A 15,607-nucleotide genomic window follows, 5' to 3' on the forward strand; every position below is an offset into this window, starting at 1 on the left:
TCACACGCTTACGCGTGAGGGTAATGTAGCCCAAAAGTTGCTGGCAAGAGTTGCTCTTTCGGCGTATTAGTGCACTACCAGAGCCCAAGTCTCATCATTCTTTCAAGTGTGAAAAAGTATACAAATGAAAGGTTAAGTTTGTATTTTCCGCTTGACAAAAAAGAAAAGAAAAGAAAGGTTAAGTTTGTAAATTGATGTCATAAAAGAACAAAAATGAGGTGTGGTTATAAAAGGTTGTATGATAATCCATTACCTTTTATCATTGAATTTGAAGAATTTGCTAAAGATGTTCTAAGATTACCTTCTGGTAAAGAAATATACTACTTATTTTGGTTCTCTCTCTATGTATATGATTGACCAAGGCCATGCTTGTTACCACTCATAAGTTACTAGTTGTTTAGTTAGTTGTCTGACGCGTTTTATTTATTTATTTATTATTATAGAGAAAATTTCAAAATGACACTTGAACTTTGCACCAAATGTCACAGAGACACTTGAACTTAAGTTTATTTCAATTAAATATCTGTACTAATAAAATTCTCAAATTTAGATACTTGAACTTAAGTTTATTTCAATTAAACACCTATACTAACAAAATTCCCAAATTTAGACCCCCGCCGTTATACTACGTCCCAAAAATTGCTAACATGGCATTTCCAACCCGTTTAAGTTGCCTCATTGCACATGTTTTTTTGCCCAAACCCAGTTCTTTTTTCTGCTCGACATACTTCTAATGATGGGTTTCGCTTGGGTGCATCGTCCCCTGTTGGAAACATGTGCAATGGGACAACTTAAACAGGTTGGAGATGCCATATCAGCAATTTTTGGGACGAAGTATAACGGCGGGGGTCAAAATTTGGGGATTTTATTAGTACAGATATTTAATTAAAATAAACTTAAATTCAGGTGTCTAAATTTGGAAACTTTGTTAATACAGGTGTTTAATTGAAATAAAGTTAAGTTCAGGTGTCTCTGTGACATTTAGTACAAAGTTCAGGTGCCATTTTGAAATTTTCCCATTATTATAAGCAAAAGTTCATGGGCTTCCACGACTATAGCCCATCAATAAGTTAATTTTACTCAGCGCAGTTTTCCACAAGAAAAGATGCCCTACTCCGAAGTCCCAACTAGAACTATAAATGCTATTGATGGGCTTCATAGGCTTCCACAGCTATCGGGCCTTGGTGCTTGATTGACGTTATATCATCTTACACAGTATGTACTGTATTAAACTAGGCCCATTGGGACCTTGATTTGTTTACAAATTAGGACTAAACGTATCCAAACACCACTCTTGGCCTCGACATTGCTACATTGAGGTTTCTTACAGATAGTTGTGTTATGTGGTGTGATGTGATTGAACAATACTCTCTTGTGAAAATGACGAGTATCAATACCATACATGTACTTTCTTTCTTTTTCAACAAAAAAAAGTGTCTAATAACTCGGTGAACAGATGTTGAAGTTTAAAAATCGTAAAATGATATGTGAGGGCATATTATTAAATTTGAAAAAGAACAGACAAAAGTCCTGTGCGTCTATTATTTACCTTCATTTTGTACCATGTTCATTTGACTAATGTTCCAAAGCTTAACTATAATCAAATGCGATGCGAAACAATCTCAATTTGTACAATATATAGTATCAAATTTGGCACAGGAACACGAGGTGCAAAGAATATACTCAAACATGAAAACAAGAAAATGTTAGCAGGTCTAATAAGACAACAACCGACACCAATATTTCACCACAAATTACAAACCCACCTCCAATCACTACTAATCTTTTTCCTTCATAATTTTGTGACAGCTTCTATTGGGGCCTGTTATTAGGCGTGCTTCCTCTCCAATTCTCTCTCTCCATATACACGTTTTATCTGAGTTTCTGTCCCACTTTGATGATTTTGGAGTTGGGTTTTCTTTCGATTGATTGGGATCTGGGGTATCCCAATCATTCTTTTCCCATCTGGGTTTCCCAGATTTTGGGGCTGGAGAAATCTAAGGTACACAAATGATCGTCTGGGTATCTGTGATTTTGTTGCAATTTGTAGATTTGAATTCCCGTAGATAGAATCAAGAATCACTTTTGATTGAGGGCATTTGTTCTTCTTCTTCTTCTGGTCAAAGAAGCAATACAGAGAATGGTAGCTGGAAATGGACTGTTCTACCCCATCATTGGCTTTGCATCATTTCTTGTTTTGATTTACTGGTCATTTGGTGATTTATGGGTCAATTACCGTAATGGACCCGAGTTGAGCTTTGTGCAAAGGAATGGGACTCATTTCATGGTTGATGGTAGAGTCTTCTACGTTAATGGGTGGAACTCTTACTGGTTAATGGACCATGCTGTGGATCATTACACTAGACCTAGGGTTAGGGAAATGCTCCGAGCCGGCGCGAAGATGGGCCTTACCGTGTGCCGAACTTGGGCCTTCAACGATGGTGCCTACAATGCCCTTCAGATTTCCCCTGGCAGATATGATGAGAGAGTATTTAGGGTAAGGGAAATTCTTTATTTGTTAGTCTAGCTTTCCTTATTATATTTTTCCCAGCCCTGATTTTGGTCCTTTATTTGGTCTTACAATGAATTTTAAGAAATGTATTAATTGAATCAAGCCAAAAACATGCATCCTTATGGATTCAACATGAATTGAAGTACACTCTAATTTATTCCTGGACTGGGGCCCTGATTTGTTATAACCATATGTATCTTTCAGCGGCCGGCTGAACGAAACAATGGACTGAAATCGAGAAATTAATTCGGTTTGTCCGGATATTGATTTTTATTTGTTGTGGTTTCATCCATAAACACTGGGTATCTGCAAATCTCAATGAACTCTTTTGACCTTCCTCCACAATATGTCTCCCTGATTCCTGCAGAAATAGAAGGAAAGAAAGGGGAATTCTTAAGTTTGTCGACATCTAAGCGGAGTGAAATAAATACAAAATTGCTGTGAGCACTTAAATTGTTCTAGTTTGGTCAAAGCCATTGTATATGATCATCTGTATCGTTGATCCTATCTATTTTAATGTGGAAATCGTATGGCAGGCCTTGGATCATGTCATTGCAGAGGCCAGGAAACACGGAATACGGTTGCTTCTTAGCTTAGTTAATAACTTGCTACCATATGGTGGGAAGACACAATACGTCAAGTGGGCATGGGAAGAAGGAGTTGGTTTGAGCTCTTCTAATGATTCATTCTTCTATGATCCATCAATTCGCAATTATTTCAAAAATCATGTCAAGGTGATACATCTTATCTCTTTTGTTTATTGTTGTTTCTTTCTCCCCTTCTTCAATCAGCAGTCTTTGGGCATTGCCTTTCAGCTTATGTGGGTAGGACTTCCTGTGATTTTATCAAGTGCCAAAAGAATTTTCATAACATGCCAATAAGACCTTTGAGTCTCTTTCCAAACTTTTGGAGAATCAAATAAATCAATAATTTGGTTTTGACGCATCAATATTTTTGTTTCGTAGATGGCTAGTGCTGCAGGAAGAAATTGCCATATGCAAAATTATGAAGTGATCATTTCCTTCCATAACTAGGTGCATCTAATTAAATGGTTTTGAGGCTTATAACCAAGTAAACTAATTTGGGTGCTTTTAAGACAAAATGAAGTTGGGTGAAATCCTTATGCGGAATTGTCTTTTAGATTTCCCACTGGCTGTCCTTAAGTTATTTACAAAAAATGATCAAAAGCCTGCTTAGTAAGTCCAGTTAATCATGCAAACAAGCCAAAAGGCCTTTGGCCGAACTGCATCAGGTGTGCTTTTAGGTGCCCGGAAAAATGAGCTCAGGAGTTAAACTCCTCTTCCAATGTACAAATCTAACTATTCTAATAATACTGACTTTTGCCGATCAAAAATAAAAATAAAATCATGCAGACAATTTGTTGTAGAAATAGTAGTGAGATTGTGAAACATAAAAAGAACATCCATTGGGCTAGAACTTGAAAAATCCGTGTTTAACAAGAATGGGTATTTCAAATGGATCATTTGCCAACAAAAAATATAAAGAAACAAGTACTAACTTGAGAACCATTATTGTAATGACTCAAAGGTGATGTATAGAAAACAAGAGGATTTACATAATTTAACCAATCAATCATGTCTTCTCCTTTTGTTTTGATAAGCCAATCAATCATGTCTTTGAAATTGCTTTATGAAAAATCTTCGGGTTCAGCTGTATGAACTATTGAAATATCTTTCATTATGCTGGTTGGCTGCTGAAACTTGAAACTGGAGTGATGATCTTTGTTTTGGATATTTCACCAGTGCAATTAAATTTCACTCATGTAGGCTTTGCTCACACGGAGGAACACTATCACTGGAATTCAATATAGGGATGATCCCACCATCTTCGCATGGGAGTTGATCAATGAGCCTCGCTGCATCTCTGATCCTTCAGGCAATACCCTCCAAGTAAGCTTTAGACCTCTACCTGGCTTTATTCTCATGTCCATAGAAAAGACCAAAGGCATCCAAAATTGTTTTAGTTTACTAAGTAGGCAACTAAAGTGGTTTGGAACTTCTAATCTTTTTCTGAAGTCCTTGAGAGTAAATAGTTCCAGGTCTGAATTTTTAAGGCTGACATAGTTTTAGAATGTTGAGATTTGAGAATGTGGTAAAAGCAGAATAGATTCATTCCTAACATGGTTGATTTCCTTAATTTAAGGTGTAACAAAACTTGTACCTACTAGAATTTATCAAGTCATACAATTTCAGACAACTCATTTGCACTCATGTTTGCTTTTCTATAATTTACACCTTTTTAGTTGTTTTACAATAGAGGGGAGAGAGAGAGAGAGAGAGAAACCAAACCGAACCACCTGCGCTCTTTCTATGGTGGTTCATATACATCCAAGTATGAAAATGACTTCATGACATATTAGTATGCAAGTGCACTTAATGACATGTAAGTCTACAAGTGCAGGATTGGATAGAAGAAATGTCAGTTTTCGTGAAATCAATTGACAAGAAGCATCTGTTAACCATTGGCCTTGAAGGGTTCTACGGTCCCAAGAGTCCCAAAAGGCTAACCGTAAACCCAGGAGAATGGGCAGCTAACCTTGGATCTGATTTTATTCGCAACTCCAAGATCTCAACCATCGATTTTGCCACTGTTCATATCTACCCTGACCAGTGGTAAGCTTCTGTTAATGTTTCTATAACACATTCTTGTACTTCTTAAACCTTAGAAACGGCGAAATTGAAGATTTTAAGGGCCTTCTGAGGTTCTGTTTTCAGTTCTGTTTTCAAAAGCTGGCCTTTCATTTTATCTACTGTTAACAAGGACCAAAATTCAGCTTCCATGTATTGTTTTGATTACCATGAAAATGGAAATGTTTCGAAACATTTCTGCTGCTGACAAAAACAATATCGACAATTGCTTGGAAAAATTTATAGGAATTTCTACAGCAATATGGAAGCTGAACATATATGGCATAAGAGTTACTGAGAAATAACTACTGTATCAGTCACACTAACACAAATTTTTTCTCACTATTCATGTTATCTTCCATATTGCATCGTATTTTTGTGCAGCTTGCTATGTTCCAGTATGCATTGAAACCATACAATCTTGACTTCATATGTAGTATTTTGCTTTGGTGTTCCTGGACAACAAAACAGTTCGGCCATTTCGATAGAAACAAGTGGAAACTGTGCTTTTTGATTGTCAGCTAAAACTTTTCATTCTTTGGTAGGTTTCCTGAGCAAGAGCTAGATGAGAAACTAAAATATGTCTCCAAATGGATGGTTTCTCATATCGAAGATGGTGATAAAGAACTGAGGAAACCTATCATGTTCACTGAATTCGGCTTGTCAAATCTGAGCAAAGGTTTCCAGCCATCTCAGCGCGAAAGATTCTACAAAATTGCTTATGATGTCATCTATGAATCTGCCCAGAAAAATGATTCAGGCGCTGGATCTTTTGTGTGGCAGTTCTTGGTTGGAGGGATGGAAGAGTACAACGATGATTACGGGATTGTCCCTTGGGAGAGCCCATCAATGTACCGGTTGATAACTCAACATTCATGTCGGCTGGCAATATCTCAGGGTGTGCTCCCTTCGCAAAAGGAGCACTTGAAAGAATTGTGTTTGCAGAGACGGTAAATTTTCTGATAACCAAAACCTGAACGTCTTATATGCCGGTGATTGGTTCCCATTTTTTATGGTTTAAGTTTGTTCCAAGTGTGCAGGATGTAGGTTGTTAGGTTTGTAAGTTAAGGTTTGATAGCATCTATTTTTAATGTAAATGAAACTGCAGCATAAAAATGCAGCAAATTGTTGTAAAATGTAGTATTCATTGTGGACCAAAAGGAAATAAAATTAGAGTTCATGGTAATTTTTTCCCTGTGATTACTTTCTAGTTGCTCTTCATGTTCCAACTTCCAAGCACCAGTGTTGAGAAATATACTATTCTCTCCGTTCTTTATTTTGTGTACAGTATTTCATTTTAAGCTGTCTCTTAATAAGTGTTCATTTTATAAAATTAGGGGGGGTAAAAATTAGTACATTGTCTATTTTATCTTTAAAAATATATTTCATTTTGAAAAGTTAGTAAATAAAAATGTAATGATGATGGATAAGTAAGAAAAATAGAGAAAAAAGTCGATATGAAATGTATAATGATGATGTCTTTTTAATAAATTAGAATTACGAAGCATGACACTTAAAAAAGAAGAGAAAGAATACCATTCTCTTGTGACATTAAAAAGGGTCAAGGAATACCATTCTCTTGTGACATTAAAAAGGGTCTCATCACAATCTCATTTGACAGTCCGAGTCATTCATTTCATAAACCTCTAGGTAGTCACCCATCCAATCAACCTAATTTTTCCATGGATCATTTGACCCATCACGACATTCCATCATCAAGACTACAAGATTAAGATTTGGATTTGGGTATAGATAATTACTTTGGGTTTGGGTATGGTAATCGCAAAACCCAGACCAAACCGATCCATTGCCATCCCTAATTAAATCGACTAATTTATCATGTTAATTTACCGCTGGTCTACGAATCCTGCTATGGTTTCAATTGCATGTTCATCTCATTTCGAACTTGCAGTTGCAGATTAAAATTAAACATTCTTTTTCTGGTCAGACGGAATAGAGATCTAACATACATTCAAGCACTGGGAAGACACCACTCTACCAGAAAAAAGGATCCAAACAAGCAAAAAGATAAAAAAAAAAAAATTGTTTTGTATTTCTGATAGTCAAGAGACTTGGACACATCCCAACAGAGCCAAATCAATACACGAGAATTTGACCCGAAACTAACAAAGGCAATCAACGAAACGCGAACCTCGGCGAAGTCCTAACCCCACCACCACTCTCCCTCTCAGCAGCCCTTTTAGCTCTCTCCTCCTCTATCTCCCCAACCCGCCTCAGCTTCCTCACCTTCAAATTCTTCTCACCCCCACCGCTCTCCTCAACAACCTTCCTGCTCCGAGTCCGCACCCCCACCGTCTCCTCCTCCGCTCCACCACCACTCTCCGCCGCGACCCGATCGAACTCCTTCCCCAGCTTCCTCGCCAGCCTCTTCCTCTTCCAATCTCCCTCCTCCTCGTCCCCCGTGAACCGCCTACGCTTCACAACCGCCGGGGCCGGGGGCGGCGACGGGCTCACCTCCTTCTCCTCCTCCTCCTCGTCGTCATCGGAACCGAGGATCTTGACGGCGGCAGCGGAGAGTCCGTCTCGTTTCTTCTTGAGGGTTTTCTCGCGCTGGGAGCGCAGCCTGTTGACGTTGCCTTCGATGCGGCCCTGGAGGCGGAAGCGCTTGAAGCTGAGGCCGCCCATAGACCAGTGGGCCTCGCGGGCCCACGACATGAACGGGTCGGAGACCGGGGAGGGCGGGTCGACCCGCTCCGAGCTGAACTTGACGTCGGTGTAGATCCGGGGCCTGGGCAGGCTGCTGCCGTAGAACTTGCCGGGACCCAGTGATACTACCATCTTTGCTCCGATCGTTGAGGGATCGAACAGTTTCTCTCTCTCTGTGTATAGATCCTCTCTCTCTCTCTCTCTCTCTCTCTCTCTCTGAGTGAAGGCTTGAGGAATTATGTTTATCAGTAGGGTTGTATGTATATGCGTGCGTGTATATAGAGCTGTGTGTAATTTTGGCGGGAGTTTTGGCGCCAAAAGAACCGCGCTGTTAATGGTGGTTCCATTTAATTTCTTTTTCTTTCTGGTTTTTTCGCGGCAAACCAATGCTTTCGAGGAGTGAATATTCAGTGTGCTCGGAGTACAGTCAAGTAATGCTTGAAGAATCTTTTCCACCACACATTTGCTGTTGAAATTCGCATTATTGTACGGTGTAAAAGGTCATAATGTAGTACCATCACACACTTAATAATTTCGGTGTTTGAGAGGGAAAAGCATTGAAATTAGTATTTGTTACTATATTTAACTGCAAAGTAGTAGTACTTGTAAGCAGTAAAGAAATGTCACAAACGGGATTTCCTTTTTTTTTTAATTCTCTCTCTCAATATTTCGTAAGTACGTTTTTTCATATTCCAAAAGTGTTTGGACTAGCAGCGATAATTTATGCTCACCTTAATTTTTCTCTAAGAAATCAATCTTACCATCATTAATGAGTACCCATTTCAAACCGGACCAAAGTTCTCTATTATGCTGAATGGTGGCGTAGTTGTGTTTTTTGTCCACGAGCTTACAGAGGTCATAGGCAATGGGATACAAATCTTCCCCTACATTTTCCTCTTAGTCATGGAGGCTTTCGTTTCTCTTTTACTATGGAATAGTGAAAATGGAGATTTTTCATTCACGGCTCCTTTGGATGGTAAGAAATGATAAGATAAAAAAGGGGAGAACTCAATCAAAATATTTCATTTCTGTACTTTTCTCTGCATTTCTCATCAAAATAGTCAATCCAAACGAGTGATTTTGCTAGAAATCAAAACCCTTTCTTTTCTTTTCTATTATCACTTCATCCAAAGGGCTTGTCAAAGTGTCCCACTTTGGGAATCTCTCATGTGCATGACCTATTTATTTTGAGTGGTGCTCACTTGAGATCTTGACGGATAGTGTTGAAGACCTTGAAGGAATTCCATAGTTTCTCTGGTTTATAACATAACCTGCTCAAGAGTGTCATATATTATGTTGATGTGCTTGAGAATTCTAAACAAGTATTTTCTGATTTGATGGGTATCTCTAAAGGGAAACTTCCAGTGAAGTATTTGGTGTGCTTTTAATCAATACCAGACTTACTTCCTCAGATTGAGGTATGTTAAAGGACAACATTTTGGGACGGATTCATAGATGGACCCAAAAGTTTCTGTCCTATAGGGACAGGGCTCAATTAGTCTAATATGTTCTCTTCAACATTCAGAAATATTGATGTGCTATTTTGATCCTACCTCAGAAAATTACGAAGGAAATTGAAGTCTGCTTTGTGCCTTCCTATGGTCAGGAGTTGAGATCAAGCACACTAGAGTAAAAGTTAGTTGATCCAACCTCTGTGTTCCCAAGAATGAAGGGGGTTTGGGGATAGATCTATCAAGGAATGGAATAACGGTCTTGCTAACCTTCACCCACGAGGTAGATGATAATGTGCCAATAATTTCAAACAAATTTGGATATCAATGCATATCTCACGAATATCAATAGACTTTCACATATATCAATACATCTTTCTCGAATATCAATGTACTTTTTACCTATTATCCTACACCATTTGGGCAGATGTTAGAATAATCCATGGAATAAAGTCATCAACATGAAACATTTCTGGGCTTTAAGTTAAAAAGTTGATACTTTGTGGGTGAAATGGGTCCATGTTTACATTCTCAAAGTGCAGAGTTTGTAGGTGATACGGATCCCTGGTGAAGCTTCTGGGGTTGTGAGAAAGTTGTTGAAGCTCAAAAACATCTGTCAAGATTGGATGACATAGGGCAAATTTCACTGACCTCCCTCGAGGTTTCTGACAAAAACAAAAACCGCCATTAAGGTTTTTGAAATGTCACTGCCCTCCCTTACTTTTCAAAGTATTCTATAGATTCCCCCTTCAAGCTAATTTGGCATAAACGCTGTCAAATTTAGGATGTAAAAGACTTCAATGCCCTCTCCAATCTTTTGCTCTTCCTTTTCGTTCCATCATTATCTTTCACCCTGTTCATTATCACTGCTTCCTTGACCATACCAGAAGTTGAAGGAATTTGAGCATATACTTTTGAGAGAAAAGAAAATTAAAATAAATGTAGAGTATAATTCAGTTGTGTTCAAAATTAAATGAGTTTTTAAGATGAAAAAAGTTCGATTGGGTTATGTGTTTTTTTATTCAACTTTGTTTTATCATTTTAACATATTATATTAGTTTTTGGTTACATCTAGTCTAGCCATGCTTGAAAAGTTTTAAAAAAAAAAAAGGTGAATAAAATTCAGTCAAAATTTACAAACTTGAAAAATTAGCCATCTTTGACTTGGCATTTTGACTTTTAGACTCTTTTTTTAATATTTATAAAAAATGTAATGAATATTTTTTGTAAAATCCTTTACTTTTAAAGATTGAGATACACTAGATATACTCAACAATAAAAATAAATTGACAAAATCTCAAAAGGATGTAATTGGAGTCGTATCAAATATGTGGAGGTAAAGTCGGTTAATAGAACAAAAAAATTGTGGGTTAGTTGTTCAGCCTAGAGAGAAAAATTATGACAAAAAACAAAAAACTTTCACATAAGACGAGAAAAATACCACACAATTGATTAATTTTTTTGGTCTAAAGTGTCATTTTATATGAAATTTTTAAAAAATATTACAACAATGGAGATTTACTTCGTAGTATGGAGATAATTTATATCGTGTTACGTAGATTTACATTTTTTTTGATAATCGGATGTTCGAGTCAGCTTGGTTGCACCTTAATTAATTCCGGGGTCTTAAAGTTAACGACCAGGCAAACCTCCTATTGCCTCAAGGTTTGAAATGTTTAACTTTCGTGAAATTCAAACTTGCGATATCTTACGGAGAGATATGTAGTTCTACGAAGTATTGGGTTTTGGCTGGGAAATTTGAGTATTTTATGGTTGAGGGTAATTTCGGTACTTGGTCAAATTATTATAGTGGACATCAATAGTTCTGTTTGATTTCCAAACGGAGAGATAACAGAAGGGGGGAATCTAATAATGTCAGTAAAAGTGAGGGAGGGCAGTGACATTTTAGAAACCTCAGGGGAGGTCAGTGAAATTTACCCAAAGATGAAATATATCATAATGATGGCAGAGATACCTTTCTATAGACTGAAAACTGGCATCCTTTGTGTGCCCTATACCATAGGTTTGGGGAGTCTGTGGTGGCTCACAGAGAAAGTGCTTTAAGAGCAAAAGTGGCCGGCCTTCATCATTGATATAGGGCTTTGGAAATGGCCTTGGCAAAGTAACAGAATCATTATGGTAATCATTAGAGAAACTCCAGTTGGTTTTCTTCCTATTCCATCCAGCTTTGATGAGGTTATTTGTACATTTGACGAAGGATGGTAATTTTTCAGCTAAGTCTACTTGGGAGGCATGCAGGCTCAGGAACTCCTTTCAACCATGGCATACTCTTATATGGTTTGGTCAAGGTATTCCTAGATGGAGCTTCATTGAGTGGATGGTTGTTTTGGCGAGACTTTCTAGCAAGGACATGTTAGTGAGGTAGGGCATGGGTGGGTCCCCTCTATGCTTTCTTTGTCTAGGCCATGTTTCCACTAACATTTTTCAGCAACAACTTATGGTATTTTACCAATTTTACATTGATCAACAAGTTATTAGTTAGTGGAAACAACTTATTGGATAGTGGAAACAACTAACGACTTGTCAACAACAACATGCATCATCTCCTTAACTTATTCCCTACTGGAATGGGTTGGAATCTCACAACCATCTTTTCTTCGATTGCCATTTTTCCTTGATGGTCCGGCGGCAAATGCTATCTCAGAATGGTATATCTATTCCTATTTTGCCTATAGCCCGGGAGTTGGAGTGGTCAATCCAAAAGAAGAAGAAAGGCGGGCTTGTTCGTTTTTGGATTTGGGATTTTGGATTTGAATTTGTAATGATTAGGGTAGGGAGATAGGGATAATGATTGGAGAGAGATAGAGATAAAAAAGAAAATAATGATTAGAGATAAGAATAATGAATGAATTTTAGAGTATGAAAATAATTTAGAGTCTAAATCTTAAAAACCCAATCGAACAAGTCCGAAAGCTTTCGGGGTGCCCTTTATAAGCTGTCATTGGCAGCTACCATTTACTTTCTTTGGAGGAAGCGTAATTTGAGAATCTTTCAAGGTAAATCCAGGAATGCGGATTGAGTGTCTTTAGTACTACATTTGAGCTAAGGTTAGTGCTTGATCTGTTGGGAAAAATATGTGGAATTTTTCACAAGTAAATCACGAAGGAAATAATAAAACTGCAGCGAATATAATCCAAATACGCAAAACCACAAGCCAAACGAACACAAAGAATTTTTGCGTGGTTCCCTCAAAATGTGAGGTACGTCCACAGGACCGAAATCCGATTCCACTATCAACGAATGTCTTACAAATGAGTTTACAAAGAGATACAATATCTCACAAACACTCTAAGATGTATCCAACAAATTTCAGCAACAAACTTCAACAACAAATAGGAAAGACCTCACCAAATTGATGAACCAAAACCCTCCCAAAATAGCCGGAACGGAGAGTCCAAATTGGAACAAATCTACCCCAAAAGCAGCGCACAAAACAGCCCCAAATATTGCACAAGCTGTCGCGGAAATAATGCTTCAATAGCTCCAAAAGAGATTTGAGAAAATGGCAGCCCCAATTAATTCTCTTACCCACCGACGAAACCCTCACACACAGTGCACTATCTTGGTTTTTCTTTTTCCAGATAACAACACCAATAAGCTTCCAAGGGCAAGGGAAGCTAAGTAATCTCTAACAAAGCATGTGCAAGTCATGTGCCATTGCATAGAATGTTCCACAAAAACTAACCCACAAAAATATAACTCTTTTGGGCCAAACAAAATATTATTGGACTAACAAAAAATCGGGCTTCACTAAGAAGGGAACCCAACATGATCTTATGTCAATTTCTCTGCCAAGAACTGAAGTTATTCGACTTATTATTTGCCGAATTGGCTCTGAGTGGGGTTTTAAAGAGGAAGTGGGACATGCAACATTAAACGTTGCCACGAGAAATTTTCAGTGTCGGGTGGGTATCCCACATGGTACTCGCCGGACCATTTAATACACATTTGGACAGCTCGGATTGAAATTTTTTCTCTCTCCTCTCATTTTAACATTTTCTCTCTTCAAATTCGAGCTGTCCAAAAATGCAATGGACGACTTGGATGCACCCAGCGGACACCACGTGCTACCCGCCCAACACTGAAATTTTTTCCCGTTGCCAGAGATGAAAAGCCGACAAATAAGCAAGGAAAAAATGACTCTAACCGCAAAACAATGACTTGTCATTAAATTTTTGGTCAATGATATTTTTAGATTGTTCAACCACCTCAACAACTATGAGATGTTTTTCTCTTTTTGGGATAAAAAAAAACATCATTTCCCCCCCCCCCCCCCCCCCCCCCCGGTTTTGGCCTCCGTTGGAGGTCCTTATCTTCCCCGTGGGGAATTTCTCTTCCAGTATTGGGAGTTTCCACTTTCCCCCCTCCCGGGGCTGAAACCCATGGAGGGATTTTAGGTTTCTCTTTGTGCTCATTGTTTTCTAGTAATTTTGGAGCTAGTCCACCTACTCACTATTTGGCTACCACCATATCAAAATTATGTATGGTCTGCTAAGCATTATGTGATGTTTCGGTTTGGGTGATGTAAGTTTTAGCTCTTTCCTCTATTTCTGTAATAGATGCTTTTGTAGATACCTTATGACTTTCTTCAACGAAATATCTGATAGATCAAACAAAAAAAAACAATGTTTTTTCTGTTGTTACACATTTGGTTACAAATTACTAAATTAGGCCTAGTTTCCCAAAAAAAAACTGTTTTGTCGTTATTCAATTTGTTTGCGCATTTGTTAATTTTGCGTTAAAACTTTTGTAAATTATTGGTTCGTCTCGATGAGAAGAATCGAAAAAATAAAAAATTATGACTTTACTCAATTTAGATTTATAAATTTGCAATTGTTTGGAATTGGTGAAATGTTACGAAATAGATTTTGTATATTCACAATCTTAGCATTTTTTTAATTTTTTTTACTTTCAAGAGAAATCTAAAATCACTACATTTTAGAAAGCTGTTTTTCCTTTGGTCCACTTTTATTCCACGAACATTCCATTAGTGGTTTTATGTTACCGGGTGATGAACCCTTTTAAAAATAGAGCACGTTTAAAGTAGGGTAGCACTAACCTTAGGGTTTGGGAGAGCTGCAATGCGTACAGCAGCTAAGGGTACAGACAACGCGTACATCGCAATTTTGTACCTGTTTTGAGTCTCACAAAAATGATCAAAACCGCTCATTTAATTCAAAATATTTTGTTTAAAATCCCCCAAAAAAATCAGCTGGCTGAATTCTGAAGCAAAGCTGGATGTTTCTTACACACTCCCACACTTACCTAGGATGATCAATTTGAACCATGGAGTTTACTAAAAACTAGGATTAGGGACAAAATGAAAAATGATTCCCTCCCATACACTTTGCTTGAAAAGGGCAATTGCTTTTGAAATTTGGATCCAAATCACTCTTGGACGATATTTGAAAGTTGAAAAAATGTTGAGTTATGTTTTGATAGATCGTTCTAATAGAATGTGTACTTTTTAATATTTCACATAACAATCTTATTATTATCGTTAATTTCTTCAAAATTTAATCCCGCTCCGACCATGTACGAGTACAGGAAAAAATTTCAGTGCCGGGTGGGTACTACGTGGTGTCCGCTCCGCGCATCTGAGCCGTCTATTGCATTTTTGGATGGTTCGGATTTAGAGAGAGAAAAATGAAAGAGAAAGTGTTAAGATGAGAGGAGAGGAAAGGAGAGATAGAAAATTTCAATCCGAACCATCCAAAAGTGCATTGAACAGTCCAGATATACCGAGCAAATACCACGTAGGATATACCCACCCGCCACTGAAAAATTTCTCGTACGCAGAGATTGACGGACCCACAGCATCTTTGTCCCCAAAAGAACAAAGAAACAAAATATACGTCTCTGAGGGCCTATGTACAAACAAATGGGATCCTCTCTCTAATCACTGAAATGACTAAACATGAACCTCTTTTTTTTTATAATCGAAAAAAAAAACCATGAACCTTGGGTCATCTACGAACTCCTTTTGTATTATATAATCGAAATTGTTCACTTTTTGTATAGTTCAACGAAAACACCCAAATATGCCCATAATCATATCGATTGGATGGTGAATGATACCATTTTGACACATTTATAATTTTTAGGAAAAAATATATGAATTTTTATTGCTAAAAGTTAAGAGTTTTTCTTATAAAAGTTACGATGACCTACTAACCCGATCTTTAGGTTATTTATTATAATGTGGTCCAATTTGGATCACACAATAGGTGTATATGATACACATATTTTAAATATGTGCATTATAAAGAACAAAAGAATTGGGATCATGTACTTGCCGATATTTGATC

General features: G+C 37.6%; 2 protein-coding genes across 2 annotated transcripts; one reads left to right on the forward strand and one right to left on the reverse strand.

The window, feature by feature from the left end:
- The first annotated feature begins 1,716 nt into the window (after positions 1–1,716).
- LOC131329534 (mannan endo-1,4-beta-mannosidase 2-like) lies at positions 1,717–6,346 on the forward strand. Its single transcript, XM_058362704.1, has 5 exons — positions 1,717–2,497; positions 3,049–3,246; positions 4,300–4,422; positions 4,934–5,145; positions 5,706–6,346. The coding sequence occupies exons 1-5, from the start codon at positions 2,141–2,143 to the stop codon at positions 6,112–6,114; spliced, it is 1,299 nt and encodes a 432-aa protein (XP_058218687.1). The 5' UTR covers positions 1,717–2,140; the 3' UTR covers positions 6,115–6,346.
- Positions 6,347–7,033: 687 nt separating this feature from the next.
- LOC131329254 (uncharacterized) lies at positions 7,034–8,280 on the reverse strand. The gene has a single exon (XM_058362352.1). The coding sequence runs from the start codon at positions 7,957–7,959 to the stop codon at positions 7,297–7,299; it is 663 nt and encodes a 220-aa protein (XP_058218335.1). The 5' UTR covers positions 7,960–8,280; the 3' UTR covers positions 7,034–7,296.
- Positions 8,281–15,607: the final 7,327 nt, after the last annotated feature.

The sequence above is a fragment of the Rhododendron vialii genome, chromosome 6a, assembly GCF_030253575.1.
Source record: "Rhododendron vialii isolate Sample 1 chromosome 6a, ASM3025357v1".
Classification (NCBI taxonomy): domain Eukaryota; kingdom Viridiplantae; phylum Streptophyta; class Magnoliopsida; order Ericales; family Ericaceae; genus Rhododendron; species Rhododendron vialii.

Bases quoted from the DNA above. Each gene is read 5' to 3' on its own strand.
- LOC131329534 (XM_058362704.1), top strand. From the start codon at position 2,141: ATGGTAGCTGGAAATGGACTGTTCTACCCCATCATTGGCTTTGCATCA. The intron at 4,423-4,933 runs GTAAGCTTTAGA...CTACAAGTGCAG, and splicing joins CTTCAGGCAATACCCTCCAA to GATTGGATAGAAGAAATGTC. The intron at 5,146-5,705 runs GTAAGCTTCTGT...ATTCTTTGGTAG, and splicing joins CATATCTACCCTGACCAGTG to GTTTCCTGAGCAAGAGCTAG.
- LOC131329254 (XM_058362352.1), bottom strand. From the start codon at position 7,959: ATGGTAGTATCACTGGGTCCCGGCAAGTTCTACGGCAGCAGCCTGCCC.